Source organism: Rhamphochromis longiceps, linkage group LG7 (genome assembly GCF_057381845.1).
Source record: "Rhamphochromis longiceps isolate RC_006_pf linkage group LG7, R_longiceps_female_GT1.1, whole genome shotgun sequence".
Taxonomy (NCBI): Eukaryota; Metazoa; Chordata; class Actinopteri; order Cichliformes; family Cichlidae; genus Rhamphochromis; species Rhamphochromis longiceps.
In genome coordinates this window covers 13,464,555-13,483,089 of record NC_140563.1, presented here as the reverse complement: position 1 = coordinate 13,483,089, position 18,535 = coordinate 13,464,555, and the positions used below count along the sequence as shown (strand labels likewise).

The following is an 18,535-nucleotide window of genomic DNA, read 5'->3' as shown; positions in this document are numbered from 1 at the left end:
CCAGCCCGTGTGGATTAAGAGTCCCCAACTTCAACCCACCACGACCACCACCTTATTTTTTTTCATCAACTGCCCTAAATTTGGTAAGTCTAACGCGTTTTTGTTTTGTTTAAATTTAATTTCGACATTCTTTTTTTATTTTTTACTGGAAATATATTCGTCCTTCGTGCACTTCCTGTGTATACGGAAGAGGATCAGGGCCACTGGAAAAAAAAAAAAGAATTCTGACTTTAATCTCAGAATTCTGAGATTAAAGTCAGAATTCTTTTTTTTTTTTTCCAGTGGCCCTAATCCTCTTCCGTATGTGTACCTGCGTGAAGATGTCTCCACGTTATTCAGGACTTGTGATGTAAGTGTACTGGCCTCAGCATCAACCATATGACATCACTCAGAACTCAAGGAGAACCAGGGTGTATATCAGGAAGGAGGTTCAACACAGTCCTCATCTGACTTGTTTTCTCCCATATATCAACTATTGTTGAATAAGATTGCAAGAAGATTGTTACGCATAAACCAGAAAACATGAAAATAGTTGAAAGTTTTTATCTGCAGATTTTTTTTGTATAATAATCTATCTCCCTTTTTAAAATTCAAGTGTTCTATTTTTTTGGAGGTGCCATGTTGTGGTCAGAGAAATGTTTGGTAAATAACAAAAACAAATATCTTGGCATATATTTATTATTGAAAACATTTATTTAAACATATGTTTTGAAACCAAACCCAAATTAAGATTATTGTAATGCATCATGATGTATCGCAATATCAAATTAAATCGTTGACATTATAATCCTAAAAGAAACGTGCGACTTATGAAGATTCACACCTCTAATCAATAGCATGATTTGTGTCCTTGTGGGGCTGAACTCATTCTTGTATTATTTTTGTTTTGCAGTCAGCAGATGGTCCAGAACTCACTGACACTCCTGTGGCTCTGCTGACAGTTGTCACGGATGACACTACTGATTCGGCTCTCTTCAGTCCCGAAAGCATCTGCATTGTCGTTGAGGATGAAATACTTGTGAATGGTCCCACAAATCTGGCTGACTCATTTCTCCTGCTCTTTGGGTACATCTATGCACTAGACCTACAATACCAAAAGAAACTTGAGCTTACATTCACATTTATCCAGAAGGTTGTGATGTGCCTTGAGGACAAAAAACCACTGAAAGGGCGTCTACTGATGCTGAAGAATGATTTGTTCAATGAGTGAATCACTCAGAATGGACTACTTGTTGAGCTGAGTATTGAGGAAGCTTTTTTGTTTTGTTTTTTTCACCGACCCATCCTTAAAATTCAGGGAAATTAAGGACGCATTTGAGGGCCGCATTTCGAGCAGCCTTTGAATTGGGAAAGCCTTCTCTTGTCGCTGTGACGTAATCGGCCTTAAAACCCCAAATCCGGTCATTGGCACTTCCTGGCTTGTGTAGTTACTAGGTAACAAAAGCTCAACACTGCCCCTAGTGTCCTGGAGCACTTCCGTTGTGTTTTGGAATTTGCAAGTGTTTTTGAGTTTGCAAGTGTTTTGGAGTTTGTACGTGTTTTGGAGTTTGCAAGTGTTTTTTAGTTTGTACTTGTTTTGGATTTTGCAAGTGTTTTGGAGTTTGTACGTGTTTTGGACTTTGCATGTGTTTTTGACTTTGCATGTGTTTTGGAGTTTGCAAGTGTTTTGGATTTTGCAAGTGTTTTGGAGTTTGTACGTGTTTTGGAGTTTGCAAGTGTTTTTTAGTTTGTACGTGTTTTGGATTTTGCAAGTGTTTTGGAGTTTGTACGTGTTTTGGAGTTTGCAAGTGTTTTTTAGTTTGTACGTGTTTTGGATTTTGCAAGTGTTTTGGAGTTTGTATGTGTTTTGGACTTTGCATGTGTTTTGGAGTTTGCAAGTGTTTTGGATTTTGCAAGTGTTTTGGAGTTTGTACGTGTTTTGGATTTTGCAAGTGTTTTTTAGTTTGTACATGTTTTGGATTTTGCAAGTGTTTTTTAGTTTGTACGTGTTTTGGAGTTTGCATGTGTTTTTTAGTTTGCAAGTGTTTTGGATTTTGCAAGTGTTTTGGAGTTTGTACGTGTTTTGGAGTTTGCAAGTGTTTTTTAGTTTGTACGTGTTTTGGATTTTGCAAGTGTTTTGGAGTTTGTACGTGTTTTGGAGTTTGCATGTGTTTTTTAGTTTGCAAGTGTTTTGGATTTTGCAAGTGTTTTGGAGTTTGTACGTGTTTTGGAGTTTGCAAGTGTTTTTTAGTTTGTACGTGTTTTGGATTTTGCAAGTGTTTTGGAGTGTGTACGTGTTTTGGAGTTTGCATGTGGTTTTTAGTTTGCAAGTGTTTTGGATTTTGCAAGTGTTTTGGAGTTTGTACGTGTTTTGGACTTTGCAAAATTATCCATACCACCACCGCACTATGAAGTCTGGGATATGTTGGGCCATGAAGGCTACACCGACCCATCCTTAAAATTCAGGGAAATTAAGGACGCATTTGAGGGCCGCATTTCGAGCAGCCTTTGAATTGGGAAAGCCTTCTCTTGTCGCTGTGACGTAATCGGCCTTAAAACCCCAAATCCGGTCATTGGCACTTCCTGGCTTGTGTAGTTACTAGGTAACAAAAGCTCAACACTGCCCCTAGTGTCCTGGAGCACTTCCGTTGTGTTTTGGAATTTGCAAGTGTTTTTGAGTTTGCAAGTGTTTTGGAGTTTGTACGTGTTTTGGAGTTTGCAAGTGTTTTTTAGTTTGTACTTGTTTTGGATTTTGCAAGTGTTTTGGAGTTTGTACGTGTTTTGGACTTTGCATGTGTTTTTGACTTTGCATGTGTTTTGGAGTTTGCAAGTGTTTTGGATTTTGCAAGTGTTTTGGAGTTTGTACGTGTTTTGGAGTTTGCAAGTGTTTTTTAGTTTGTACGTGTTTTGGATTTTGCAAGTGTTTTGGAGTTTGTACGTGTTTTGGAGTTTGCATGTGTTTTTTAGTTTGCAAGTGTTTTGGATTTTGCAAGTGTTTTGGAGTTTGTACGTGTTTTGGAGTTTGCAAGTGTTTTTTAGTTTGTACGTGTTTTGGATTTTGCAAGTGTTTTGGAGTTTGTACGTGTTTTGGACTTTGCATGTGTTTTTGAGTTTGCAAGTGTTTTGGATTTTGCAAGTGTTTTGGAGTTTGTACGTGTTTTGGAGTTTGCAAGTGTTTTTTAGTTTGTACGTGTTTTGGAGTTCGCATGAGTTTTTTAGTTTGCAAGTGTTTTGGATTTTGCAAGTGTTTTGGAGTTTGTACGTGTTTTGGAGTTTGCAAGTGTTTTTTAGTTTGCAAGTGTTTTGGATTTTGCAAGTGTTTTGGAGTGTGTACGTGTTTTGGATTTTGCAAGTGTTTTGGAGTTTGTACGTGTTTTGGATTTTGCAAGTGTTTTGGAGTTTGTACGTGTTTTGGAGTTTGCAAGTGTTTTTTAGTTTGTACGTGTTTTGGATTTTGCAAGTGTTTTGGAGTGTGTACGTGTTTTGGAGTTTGCATGTGTTTTTTGGATTTTGCAAGTGTTTTGGATCTTGCAAGTGTTTTGGAGTTTGTACGTGTTTTGGACTTTGCATGTGTTTTTTAGTTTGCAAGTGTTTTGGATTTTGCAAGTGTTTTGGAGTTTGTACGTGCTTTGTCTCTAGGGGCCACCGTATCTTTTTCCATATTATTCAAAACTGTTTTTTAAGTGTTATGTAATTAATGATAGTAGTTACGAAAATATTTTTTTAAGTTAATCATTTAAAATATTAAGTAGCTGATTTTCTTCATTATCATCATAATTTTAGCTTTTTCTTGTTTTTATTATTGTACTAGCTTTTAAGAATTGAATGAATTCAACATTTTTAAGCAATTAACTTTTTTTATTGTTTGTACAGTTTGTACAATTTATATTTTACTTTAGGCAATTCAACACCTTATAGTTAAACAGTGAAAATAAACCAGAAATCCACTTAGAAAACATTTGTACTAAGTGTTCAGTAAATGTTAACTTTCAGTGTTCAAACTTTCATGCAGTAAACACATTTAAGATTAATTTTACACATACAGGACTCAAAATGGTTAACAATTTTTGAAACAGAGTCAACATGTTTAACATAATGCTGGTTCATTCATCAGCACATCTCTTTGAGGATTAAATGCAGGATAAGTTTTAAGGACAGGGTAGTACAACAACTGTCAAGACACATTTCTTGAATATAATATCAAAAATAACTAGATAGAAAAAAATTAGTGTCTTCTATTTTTTATCAACACTATCATTTTTTCCCAGTGGACTTCCAAATACAAAGTAACACAATCTGAATAAAATTTCTTAGTGCTCAAAACAAGTGACATCTTTAGAACATACTGTTCTTGAGACTTGTTACTTTTGCACTGGCTCTCAGTCCATCAAGATCAAGCAACAGCTTCTGAAAGACTTCGAAAGCATATTTCAGTTCCTTGCAATAGCTCAGATTGAGAGCATATATTATGCCCATGAGTAACGCACAGCAACTTGGGATATCCGGGCCCTCCAGGATTTTTGTTCCTTCTACCACAATGGTTGCAGTCTTGTGGTCAGATCCAGGGGTATACCGGTCACCGATGATGGCAATTTTCATCACCTGCCTTTCTAGGTTGGCCTCAAATTCTTCTGTGTCCTTGTAAAGCACATTTAAAAAATAGGTTAGTTGATTATAGATTAGACTTTTATCCTTGCTGAATCGTAATAATTCAGAAGATCAGTGCACACAAACAAACACACACACACACACACACACACACACTGACCCAAATAGGATGTATCAATAAGCATGAGACAAAATTATGGTATCATAAGACAAATCAATAAAAACACAGCCCGCTTTTTGTTTTGATTTTTTTTAACCACACAACATGAACAACATTTTCTATGACCAGTTTGACCTGCTCTACCTAAATCGATTTCTAACTGGGATTTACTTGCTTAATGTGAGGTTCACTTGTGTAGGCCTAAAGACAGCATTCTAGTTTGTTTTTAAGAAAACTAAACAACAGTATGCCAGGTTTGGTCATCAATTTAGAATGTAAAACTAAGGAAAACAATAAACTGAAATCGAACATATACATAATTATTAGCTTTGACATATTGGATTAGCTGAAATGATTAAGTGAAACGCTACAATCATTAGTTGAATTGTTCAAGGAGCCTTTTGCCATGCCCAACACCTAAGCTGAATGAGTCGCTTGTGAAAACCTGGACCAGTTAAATACTCTGTTATAGGAAACTGCAGACTTCACCAAAATTATCTTTAAAAGAAACCTGTTGTTTTTAAAGCATTTAAGATCAACTTGCTTTAAACTGATAATCCACCACATTCATCATTTAATTGTTTTTAATTTTATTCTGTAATGTTGGAGTCATGTTTCTGCTTATTTACTGTTGCATTCAAAAATATTTGTGTATGAGTATGTTTATTTATTTATTTTTTTACTTTGTGCATTAGGATTAAGATTGTAATCAGAAAATCAAATATAGAACATATGGGGAGTGATATGAGTGTATTATGTATGAAATGTAAGAAAATTTTTTGTTACCTGTGTCGCATCAAATAATGCAGGCCAACGCTCCATGAAGTTCCTGATAGCGGGTGCCTCATATACGATTTCTTGCCTGCGAAGAGAGAATGTCTTACCCATTTTCCCTGCAATCACCTGGCAATTATCCCTTTTCATCACTTCACACAAGAGGTCCACTCTTTCCTTCTCCAAACTTCCACTTGTTTCCCCTTGAGGATGTGGAGGTAGGTAATTTACTTTCGCCTTTTTAGGCTTTTTAAATTTTTTAGCAGGAGCCTGCTCATGTGCTGGTTTCCTCTTGAGTGAGTTCACCACAATTTCCGGGCAAGCCAGTACCTCGAAGATTGGATCTGAAGTTGTTCATTTTATATTTGAGGCGCTGAATCCATCCATAACATCCATGAAAAGAACCTGGTTCTTTGAGGCAGGGATGTTTTTTAGTCAAGGTCTCTGCTACTTGACTTAGTTGTGCACTTGATGGATAAGCAGTGTATTCAAAAATAGCCTCAGCTAAACTTCCAAGGATGTCTGGAAGTAGTGTGATGAGATCTTTAGTACCAAAAACAGTCCCAGAACAACTGAAGTTTTGATTGCCGGACTGCAGCAGAATCTCCGTACTGGTAGAGAAACGAGGGATTGGAAATTCTATGGGCCATCCATTTGATCGCTGGACTGGTATTTCTGTCTCTAATTCTGAAGAGACAGGCAATGTGTCATGTGACAATGCAGATGAGCAGGCATCATCAGAAAATTGAAGAGGATCATCAGCAAGGCTTGTAAAGGATCTGTCTACATCTGTTAAGGTCAGAGTTACGGTGTGTTCACACCGAACGCGATGGACGCGAATAAAACGCCCCAAACGCCCCTAATTTGACGCGTGTACATTCGCGTCTCAACGCGTGTCCAAGAAAAATCCATCGCGCGTGAACCGGAAATGTGGGAGTTTCCATCTTTGCAAGATGGCAGCTGTCGAGCTAGCGCTTGAAGAGAGAGTCTCCCTTCTCTATTTACTGTGGAGAGCAGAGCAGCAGCGTAAAAGACGTCCTCGCCGTACCTGGGTCCATCAAGTCCTCCAGGCGCGTGAGCAGTTTGGTGAGTTTCACCATTTGCTCCAGGAGCTGCGCCTGGATGACGGCAGATTCCAGCGATATCATCGTCTGTCACCCGGCCAGTTTGAGGACCTGCTTTCCCGCGTCGGTCCCAGAATCGCCCGCCTAGACACCAATTACAGGCGCTCAATCCCACCTGCAGAGCGCCTGTCCGTCTGCCTGAGGTTAGTAAAAGTGGTCAATACGGTAGTCCTTTATTGATACCTGTGCTAATATATGCTAAACCATCCATTTATACACTGCTAACATGGATGTGCTATGCTAACAGTGAATGCTGTCGGCGTTTACTGATGGCATAGCACATCCATGTTAGCAGTGTATCGTGTATACACTGCTAACATGGATGTGCTATAACAGTGAATGCTGTCAGCGTGTATAAACTATCGTTTATACACTGCTAACATGGATGTGCTATGCTAACAGTGAATGCTGTCGGCGTTTACTGATGGCATAGCACATCCATGTTAGCAGTGTATCGTGTATACACTGCTAACATGGATGTGCTATAACAGTGAATGCTGTCGGCGTGTATAAACTATCGTTTATACACTGCTAACATGGATGTGCTATGCTAACAGTGAATGCTGTCGGCGTTTACTGATGGCATAGCACATCCATGTTATCAGTGTATCGTGTATACACTGCTAACATGGATGTGCTATAACAGTGAATGCTGTCGGCGTGTATAAACTATCGTTTATACACTGCTAACATGGATGTGCTATGCTAACAGTGAATGCTGTCGGCGTTTACTGATGGCATAGCACATCCATGTTAGCAGTGTATCGTTTATACACTGCTAACATGGATGTGCTATGCTAACAGTGAATGCTCTCGGTGTTTACCGATAGCAAACTGGTACTGTTTATAATATTTCTAGTGATACTCAGATGGTCTCATCAAGTCCCGATTTAATTCGATTTATGCTGTTATCAGTGGTTGAATGATAGCATGGCTGTGGTGTCATAGGTATGCTCTCGGTGTTTGCTGATATCAAACTGGTATTAGGACCACTGTGGGTTAATCTTTGTAGTGATACACACTCCTTTTGTTTATTTATACCTGGTTTAATTTCTGGGATAGTTGAATATTTGTATATAATCACTGCAGACTGTTTTAGATTATATCAAATATATATCATGTAATTATCCTTATAATTACAAAATGTTTTATGTAAGATTTATGTTTTGGAATTTGTAATTTTGGAATTTCAATAATGTATTTTGTAACTGCAGTACACATAATACACATTTTAAACAATTTTGTCCAGGTTCCTTGCCACCGGGGACTCCTTCAGGACCATCACGTTCAGTTTTCGAGTCGGTGTGTCCACGGTGAGCCAGATCATCCCCCAGGTAGCGACGGCCATCTGGGACTGTCTAGTGGACGATTTCATGGCTGTGCCTTCAACTGAAGACTGGCGGTCCATCGCAGAGTGTGTGAAGGCAACGTGTGTTCTCCACAATTTTCTGCGCTGTGTGGACGAGAGAGGGGCACCTGCTGTGAGGGGTGTGGCACCTGCTGTGGTGGAGCCGTTGCAAGGCCTGGGTCGTGTAGCAGCAAACAACTCCTCCAGAGAGGCTGTCCTGGTGAGGGAGAAGTTCATGGCCCACTTCTCGGCAGAGGGAGCTGTGTCTTGGCAACCAAAGGAGTAGCCTGTTTGAAGTCTGAGTGACTTCCCCACAACGGCTCTTTTAAGAGCCACCCACAAACCTCTAAAGAGTGTTCCTGTCTTTTTAAAATTTTCTTAATAAATGGATCTCTACTCCAAAATAACCTAACCTCTCTTTATTCTCTTAAGTAACTTGTCTTCACTATGTTCCTATAACCAGTGTGATGCAAAAGTTTGAGCAACCTTATTAATAGTCATTATTTTCCTGTATGAATCGGTTACAGTAAAAAATGTCAATTACATATATCATATAGGAGACACACACATTGATATACACTACATATTTATGTTATTTCTCTTTTTATGTGTTGCCAATATATGCACCTGCTTTATTTAGTGTAAAGTTATTGCACACTTTCTGTAAATCCAGTGAACTGCATTTCACTTCTCAAATATCACTGTGTGTGTCTCCTATATGATGTATTTAACTGACAATTTAAATTGTGACAAATAACGATTTGTACAGGACAATGATGGCTATTAACAAGGTTGCCCAAACTTTTGCATCCCACTGTATCAGTATATTTTGTCATTAGTATAATATGAAATAAATTCTACTTGTGTCAAGTCGGGTGCCAATATTTGCTGTGTAGTAGAACAGAGACATTTGTCATTATAAATGTTTATTTGATAAAATTTATAAATTCAGTAATAAAAAGATTCAACATAAATATATGAAATTTAACTATTTACAGAGAGACAGGAATAAAAAGGACCCAGCTTGGAGTGGAAGAGCCTCAGGGGAGAAGGAGGAGAAGAATAAGAACATTGTTTCTGCCCTGGAGAGCTGCTGCCTCATCAGAAAACTACTGATCATTAGGGTCCAATGTTTCCAAATTTAGCACAGCTGTGCTGTTGTCAAAAACTAATTTATGAATTTGGAATTTCACGAATTCTCGTGTCTGAGGCGGCACACTCTCCAGAGCAGGAACAAGGCCGAGGAGGAAATACTCTGTTGCAGACGGGCGTGGCCTCTTTAGGGACTCCAGGATAGCCAGCTCCACCGCCGATGGACCATCCTGGGACCCTTCCCTCGACCGCCTTCGAGCTCTCCTCCTCTGTGGGCCTGTAAAAAACAGAACAAAACACCACAAAGAAATGAGAAGGCTGCTACTAGATTGTCATTTTCAAAATTGAAAAAAACCAGGATATGAACAGATTGGTTGTAGATATTTAGTAAAGGTGATCACAAGGGAATCCAAGCAAGTAAAAAGCTATCAGTGCTTGATGTTCATACCTGTGGGTGCAGCAGCAGGAGTGGAGGGACCAGGGACTGGGGAGTCAGGAGAAGCAACAGGGGAGGACTCTGCTGCATGATAACTTGACTCTATCAAGACAATATTAAATGTTAACAGGTTGAAGACAATAGTCATAGAGAATATTATATTATTATATACTTATTATTATATACAGTGGTCTCCCATTTATTGCAGCACATGAACAGTAGTCACAGTTCTCACAAGTTGATTCTCAAAGTGCAAACCTTTGTCGATTTTAAAACGTAAAAGTATTATGCCGCGCTTTTTCTCCGTCTGCGGCGCCACTTTTGTGCGCCTTTTTTGCTCCCGGTGCAGGTGTCTATTTCCGAATGAGGGTCATAGTTATGAGTGTTTTTGTGCTGTTTTTTTCTATTTGAAGTGATGGTTATCAAAACCAAACATGATAAGTTTGGCAAGCGCAGGAGACACGACACGGAGGAGATTTGTCATTTGGGCTGCAGAATGCAATGCGCATCGTTGAAAGCTGTACGGTGCAATAAAAAAATCAGCGAAAAGGCGAGGCAGTGACGGATGAACAGCGGGACTACTTTATACTGTTTATTAATAAACAAAATATATTCCTGTATGACAACACGCATAAATTAACTGCCTACATTAATTAATTGTAAACATACCTTCTGACTGACACTCCCCTGCTGCCTCTTCGGGCTGTCCCTGGTCCTCGGGGGAGAAGTTCTCCACGGTCCGCACCATATTACCGCTGGTCTCCCGCGGGGTGAGGAAGGGGTCCAGAAACCCCATGACCGCGAAGAACTTCCATCTCCTCCCCGATCCTGCTGCAGACCCACTCCTCTTCTCCTTCTCTGACCTCTTCTCCTTATTATAGGTGTCCCTGAGGCTCTTCCACTTTCTCCTGCAGATGTCCTCTGAATAAACGCATTATCTGGTTAGCGGAAAGGTATTTGTACAACAGTGGGAAAATCGCGGGACAGTAGGCGCGCTTGCTAGCTTTTGCACGGCTTCATCGGGTCAGTCTGAAAATTAAAAAGAAGAAGGAATGAACTTACCAGGTTGCCCGATCTCCTCACTTATGTGTCTCCAAGCTAGGTCCTTTTTATTCCTGTCTCGGTAGAAATAGGAGCTGGCATCATATAGCTCGGGGTGGTTAGCCACGGCGCTGATCAGCTTTTCCTCCATACTGAATGAAGAATGAAGGGCTTTGGCTGGATCTGCCCCTTTGACCTAGGTCAGAGCCACGTCACCAGGCTCCTGATTGGTTGTCGCGGCGCGATTTGACGCTGGAGTTCAGATTTTTCCAACTCGAGCGGTAGACGCGAAACGCGCGTATGCACAAAGTGCAACACAAAAACTCACGCGCGTGGTTTTATTCGCGCGTCAAACGCGCCTGACGCGCTACACTGACACGCGTTTCGCGCGTCAAACGCGCCTGACGCGCTACACTGACGCGCGTTTCACGCGTTTTGGCGTTTTCGCGACGCAAATCTGCTTCCGAATTTTCGCGGGACCCGCAATCGCGCGTCATCGCGCCTTTCCATTGACTTTACATGTAAACCTGACGCTCTATTCGCGTCCATCGCGTTCGGTGTGAACACACCGTTACTGTAGGAGGTTCCTGGATATAGATCACCTTGATAGTGTCCTTATCCTTAAAGGAGAAAAACTCATTACCAAAATCAGCATCCTTGTAATGCAAACAGAAATCCCCAGAAATCCTAAATGTATCTTGAACAACTGAATGAAGTTCCTCAACTGTTCCAGGGATTCCAGATGGTAATGCCAGTTTCTCGACATCATGTTCTGAAAGAATCACTCGTAGATGGGCTGGTTGTGACATTAATGAAGCTGTAATAATAAAAAAAAAAACGCAAAATGATGGCTCCGCGGGGGTTTAAGTGTTAAAATGTTTCAGTGAGCACCATAACAATGAAGGTAAGTAAAAAATGCACAATAGCGTTTCCCACAGAGTTAGCTTCACAAAATACCAGGCCAACACCAAACTCTATTCCTTCTAATTTTTCTCAATCTGTTTTAAATGAAAACATGAAGACTACATTATAACAATGTCAACAACAATAACATACTATGTTCTTGCACTTTATTTGCATCTTTATCCGCCTCTGTTCAAAGATGGTCGCTCACAGTGGGCGACCATCTTTGAACAGAGGCGGGGGTTTACGACACCAACTCTCTGCCATCTATAATCCAGTTTTGAGATCCCTTCCCAGACGCCTTAACGCCCACTCACATCCTGGGCCATCTGACCTCAGAAATTCGCATGATAAGGTGGGGCCAGGTTTCACAATGAACACACCCGAAACCCTGGCTGATTGGGACCCACGCCCAGTTTCACACCTTGGCTCAGGCGATTAGAGGATCATCAGGGGGTCCTTTTGTCCCTCTGTGGGGGGTTACTCCCACTGGGTTTATATCTGGGACTCTCCACCATTTGACCTTAGAACTGAAGAAGCTTCTCGGATGAGAGGTGAAACGTCTTCAAGCAACTTAAAGAAGTCCAGACGCTTTTCTTTGCAAGCTCCTTTGACTACGATGACCTGGATGACTGAGAACCTTCACAGACATAAGTCCATAGTAACTACATAAATTGCAAAAAGTGCAATAAACTACAAAAATAATTTAAAATCGTTGTAGTCTTTTTCTTTTACATATATTTCGAGAATTTTTTAAGAGGTTTATCCCTCAAAACTGTAAATATAAAAAAATACAAAACCACTTCATAGTTTTATTTTTGAGATACACCAATTTTTATATACTGCAGGAAAACCGAAAATAAATATTATAATGCAAATTTGCAAAAAAAAAAAAAAAAAGGCCCTGAAGATAAAAAACTACATTTTCCATGAAAATGACATCACTTCCGGTTTCGGATAGGTAATGGCGGATATGCAATAGTTCGCGCTGACGTCTATTCCAACTAGGAAGTGTAATGAACAGCTGATCGGATCGGCAAAGCATGTTTCTGGAATATTTTGTTTTCGTTTTCGTCCCATGTTTTAAATGCACTTTAGAACAGCATGCAGCAAAACGACATATGAGTGGGCGGAGTGAGGTATGGGGTCTTCACACCCTCGTTGCACTCCATAGAGGCTGGGGGGCTGGGAGGAGTTGGCAGTCTGGTTGGGGTCTGTGACGCTGGGCCTCCCTGTGGTGGTCTGCTTGCCCCCACCGCAGTGAAAAGAGTAACTTCTCTTGGGTCTAAAATAAAATAAATAAACAATGATAATATAGACTAATCAAGTGGAACAATATGGCATTGGCATATTTTCTCCACTTGAAAAAATAAATCCGTTGGGCTCTTTCCTGGCCTTCGTACTGAACGGGACAGGCAAAAAATAATAATAATAATACAACGGTCAGCATTCACAGTATGGCGATCAATATCTGTGTTGGTGGAGCAGTTGAAAACCAAAAGTCACATTATATGTTGTGAGTGCTGGCCCTTTGTTTAAGATTCTTCATTTTAGATCTTTTTTGTTTTTAAGTCACGATGCCAGGATCAAAATATTTAAACTAAGTTTGTTTTTGGTATTTTCCCAACTCTATTTTTTTAAATTAGTCATCTCTTTGTAACATAAATTTTAAAGCTATACTCCAAGTTTAAAGCTTTAAGTATTACATTTTATTACACAAGTCATTCCTGCAGCTTTCTGCATTATCATTCTGCTCATTCTTAGGTTGAAATTGTACTATGCTTTGTATCTAAAAATGCAATGTTCTGTCATGGCGAGTGAGAAGAGCCGTGTGGAAAAGGTAAAGGAGGATCCAAACGCAGGCAGTTGTGAAGGTGTGAAGGTGATTTATTGAACACAAAATATAGATAGGCAAACGGCAAAACGGAGAACTAAACTATAGTGGGACAACTAAACTACTGAGCATGAACAAGAACACAAACCTGGACATAAAGGAAGGAAGACGATGGTACATGATGATGCCAGCAGGGAACACACGGATGAAACATGGTGGATACACAGACGGACCAGCAACTACAATCACAGAGGACATGACTTAAATACACACAGAGAAACACAGGGGGGATTACACACAGGTGGTGGACACAGCTGGGAGTAATTAACGAGACGAGACAAGAGGTAAAACTGAACACATTCACATGACACACAGACCTTCACAAAAACAGGAAACAAGAGATCACTACACGAGGACGCAGACAGGACACAGAACTAAACTCACACAAAACATGAGAACACAAATCCTTAACCACGAGTAAACAGAAACATGGAACTCAAATAGTAAGCAACAAATCACAAAGGTAACACAAAGATGATTCAAGAGATAAACCAAAACATAATAAACTCAAAATGCTGGGTCAATCCGACACAGAACTGTGACATGTTCTTTGTTTGCTTTGTTTGTTTGTTTTATCAAATGCATATTAAACTTTCTGTTTCTTTACACACAAGCTTCAGCTTTACATAAGTTTAGCAGTTTGGCTTTTAGGAGAGCAGTTCAAGACACTGCATGAGAAAATATTTCAGCTGTCGGTGTTGACATGTGGAAATGGTTTCTGCAGTTAAATCTGATAGGCAGCTCATTAACCCAATAATATCAAGATGAGGTTTAACTTCACCACGAGCTGCAGGCACAACAGAAGTGAAGTGGCAGCTAATTTGCAACACTTGAAAAAGCTCAACAAATATCATCAAACACACATATTGCTCTGTGTGCTATTAGCCACACATTGCATCTTCCAGATGTCCACAGTTACTGTAGTTGCATTTGCAAGGTAGAAAAAAAAACAGCATGTGAGAAGTTCACTATCATATATGAAGAAAAATGTAAGACAGAGAGGACTCAAGAGGAAGATGAGCTTGTCAAAGATATTCTCAAATTGAAGACTACTGAAGACTAAAAACAATCTTCAAAGATAAGACCTGCTTAGCAAGTGACATTCAACATTCGATAAACTGGAAATTTTGTCCTTACATGTAATGACCGAGCTCATGTTAGATTTTTCTTAATCAAATAGAGGATCTGTATTTGATGTTTTGCAGAAGTTATGATACTGGGTAATGTGTTTAACAAATTACATGATAAGAATTTGATGTTATTCAAAGGTTATGATGGACATTAAATGCAAAACTGGTTTTGCAGTATTTTGGTAGAGTTTACATGGACATTATTAATTTAGGTCCTCAGTATCACCATTATAAGAGAAACAGCTATGGAAATGTAAGAATTTAAGAGTTTTGCAAGAGCAAAAGTAGTGATAGAAAGACAAAATCTAGGGGGAAGGCTTTTATTTGTGGGGCAAGTAAGCTAATGTTTTTAGGTTATTGTTTTTCACACACATTTATAACTTTCTGTGCATGCGTTTTTATGTCTCATTGACCATTAGAATGAAAATAAAAGAAAATACTTTAAAGTCGGTGCCCATGTGCATTTCACTATGGCTGCTGACTAACATGACTTGTTTCCGGAAGGAGTAATCAGATTGAATTTAAACAGATAAGGTTTATGTAACATTCTCTTTCATTTCCCTATTAGGTGAGAACTTAAGGTTCTCCACCTGCCAAATCCCACTTTAACCCTTGCCTGAAAAGGTTTATAATTCTGGTTCCACTGGCCATTGTTATGTCATTTTGTACTAAATGAATTACACAATATATGTCAAAAATGCTTTAAGGTCACTAGGCCTTCCTCTACTCACTACACCATTAGTGGGCCTCGTGACCCTAGGCATGCTGTTGTTGACGCACACCATCAAAATGTGGCTGTAGTTCAGGAGGTAGAGCTGGTCAGCCACTAAGGTTTAGTGGTTCAATTCCTGGTTGCTCTAGTCTGCATGCAAAAAGTATCCTCAGGCAAGATGCTGAACGCCAAATTGTTCTCCGATGTATCTGTGGGAGTGTGAATAGGAAGCATTCAACTTAGGTGAATGACGCACATTGTATAAAGTGCTTTGAGCGCACAAGTAGAGTAGAAAAACAGTATATAAGAACCACTGTATTCACCAAAAGTGTAGATTCTCACTCTGCTGCAGGCAGACACAATCATTTTGTGATGGAAATAATAAAAAAAAACTGCACACCTGAATCAATGACAGGTGCATAGAGATGCCAACAGACTAAATAAACTGTTCTGCAAGGGCAGTAATGTTGTCGGGATGGAGCTGGACTCCCTTAAGGTGGTGTCCAAAATAAAGCCAATGTTGGATAATACCTCCCACCCGCTCCATGACGTGCTGGCTAGCCACAGCAGCACGTTCAATGAGAGACTGAGAGTACCAAAAAGCACCACTGAACGACACAGGAAACCATCTCCCTGTACAACTCCTCCATTTATACACACTATACACTGTAGACACTGCAATAGCTACACCCTTTTTGCACACGCTGTTTTCTACTCAGTAACGTTGCTGTCAATATTCTTGATATTTATTTATGATCACCTCTGTCAATCCTTGATATATATTTTTGAGTGATTTGTATATATTTGTTCTATTTTTTAAATCTGTAAATCTGTAACTTATAGTATTGTTAAATAGTCTAGTCTGTTTCTGCTACTGTTACTGTATTGGATCAACTGTAACCCACATAATTTCCTTAGGGATTCTGATTCTGATACTGAGGGTGTAGGTCAGCAATATATGTACACATATTCATATCTTGCCTATACAATAAAAGTATTCGCTGTAAATGAGGAATAATAAAGTATTCTGATTCTGATAAATGTTCAGCACTGCCATTGTCTTTTTAAAATTTGTCTTGTCCAAAAGTCGCACTGTTGTTTATGACTCTATCACTTAAAGAAAACGAGTGATTGTTGATTTAAAGTTAAATCCAAGAACCAGTTTATATACAATACAAAAAATAAAATGTGTCTATTAGCTCCTGGCGAAGGCCATGGCTCACACTTAAACCTCGCTGTGTTATTCAGGCAAAGATCAGTGCAGTCATATTACAAAGGTAAAGTATGCAATGTCAGCCAGTTTCTGTATCTACCTAACGGATGACAATTGAACAATGCATTGTGTTTAACCATGAACCTTTGGTCGTTGACATGCAAAATGTAATGTTATATGACTGATATTACTGATGCACTTTTAAAAAGAGTCCTACTTAATTTGGACCTTGAACTGGCTGATGACGTGGTCTGATAGCAAGAGAGAGACCCAACTTTGTAAAGGATTACTGTGTTAGTCATAGAAGGGAACTGGTTTATAACTACCCTAAAATCTATCTATGTTTATGCATTGTTAATCTTTACTTTTCATGAATCCTTTCTAGGTGAACTTACTTCATGTAAGAGGCTGTAGGCTGTTCATACTGAGCACCAGACATATGCCACCAAATGGTTAAAGAACCATGGGACCATTTTTTTGTTAGCTGCATGGTCACATTTCTAAACTTCCTGGCACTGAATTAAAGTTTGCACTGTAGTTAACCCGAAGTTAAAGCTGCATCCAAAAATCTGATCATTTTAAATGCGATGTTTTGTTGAATTCAAAGTGACAGACATGATCAAGTAACGTGTCAGTGTTGACAATCTTTTTTAGACATACTTGCCCATCAAGTCAGAAGCTATTCTCAACAATAAAATGTATCTCACAGTTTATTTTTGGCCATCCATTTGACACTGTGTCTGCCTGTGTCACTGAAACTTGGAGCTAAGAGAACAAAAATCTAGTGAAATCAAATGTATTCAATTTATTTATTTTCATTGATTATCAGTTTATAGGGCTATGAAAAGTATTTTCCTATTTCCTTGAAGCTTGTCAGCTCAGTAAGGAATAAATATTAATTTTGTTATTTTTTGTATCTGATACCACTCCTTTCTTTGCAATGCTTCTCATTGTTCTTACACTGCATAGGTGTAACATGTAGTACCCTACAAAAGAAAAGGCCTTTCCACACACACTTTATACATTTAAATATGTAACATGGCTTCATGAAACCAAAGTATACATGAACACTTTTGATAGCGTTTTGATCACTTAATCACATCAGTGTTCGATCGTCTGTAAGCCAAAAGTGTAAAACAACTGTGTCTGTTATTTGGGAGGAAAGAATGCGTTTTAAGAATACGGCCTTGAGTGCTCTGTTTCCTTTTGAGAGATATGCCGAATTGTTGCAAAGTAGTTAACTTCTTGTCAGAGAAGTTAACAACTTTGCAACTACTCATTCTGAGAAACTGAGCCACAGTTGTTTCTGTGTTTAAACTCTGGGAAAAACTGTAAACTGTATAGCCAATTTACCAACATAAGGGGTCTCACAAAACACACATCCATTCAACTGGACTGTGTTTTTTTAAATATTACAAATGGTAGGTACATTCATACTCACATATCTAAATACATGAGATCATCGTTGAATAGGTGTAACTAAGGGGACAGCATCAAAATGCAATATGGGTAGAAATGCATGCCCAGATTTAAAAAAACATGTCTTTAAATGACCTGAGGTTGTGATGATGGTTACAGCGACTACTCTCAGCCACTCCTCCAGCACAGCGGAACCTGATTACCATTGCCAGCGCCACTTTTATTTCCTGATTAAAGGATATCAATCTGTCTCTGTAACTTGCTGTTTGAAGATATGACAAATGTAATTTTCTTTTGGTTAGTGCGGTGGTTACCTCACAGAAATAAGATCCTGGTTTTGAATCCAGTCTGAGCCCCTTCTGTGTGGTGCTTCCACAGCACGGTGGCACGGTGGTTAGCACTGTTGCCGCACAGCAAGAAGGTCCTGAGTTCAATTCCACCATCAGGCCAGGGTCTTTCTGTGTGGAGTTTGCATGTTCTCCCCGTGTTTGCGTGGGTTCTCTCCGGGTACTCCGGCTTCCTCCCACCGTCCAAAGACATGCAGTTTGTGGGGATAGGTTAATTGGATAATCCAAATTGCCACTAGGTGTGAGTGAATGTGAGTGTGAATGGTTGTCTGTCCTTGTGTGTTAGCCCTGCGACAGACTGGCGACCTGTCCAGGGTGTACCCTGCCTCTCGCCCTATGACAGCTGGGATAGGCT

At 39.5% G+C, this 18,535-nt stretch overlaps 2 protein-coding genes across 2 annotated transcripts; one reads left to right on the top strand and one right to left on the bottom strand.

Moving 5' to 3' along the window:
• Nucleotides 1-6,293: 6,293 nt before the first annotated feature.
• Nucleotides 6,294-8,794, top strand: LOC146664912 (uncharacterized). Its single transcript, XM_085411076.1, has 2 exons — nt 6,294-6,788; nt 7,895-8,794. Exons 1-2 carry the CDS (start codon nt 6,475-6,477, stop codon nt 8,277-8,279), a joined length of 699 nt encoding a protein of 232 aa, XP_085267202.1. The 5' UTR covers nt 6,294-6,474; the 3' UTR covers nt 8,280-8,794.
• A 308-nt stretch (nt 8,795-9,102) lies between these two features.
• Nucleotides 9,103-10,915, bottom strand: LOC146664911 (uncharacterized). The gene is made up of 4 exons (XM_085411075.1): nt 10,584-10,915; nt 10,191-10,442; nt 9,534-9,623; nt 9,103-9,362 (listed from the first exon to the last, which is right to left on the bottom strand). The coding sequence occupies exons 1-4, from the start codon at nt 10,711-10,713 to the stop codon at nt 9,103-9,105; spliced, it is 732 nt and encodes a 243-aa protein (XP_085267201.1). The 5' UTR covers nt 10,714-10,915.
• Between the last annotated feature and the right edge of the window lie 7,620 nt (nt 10,916-18,535).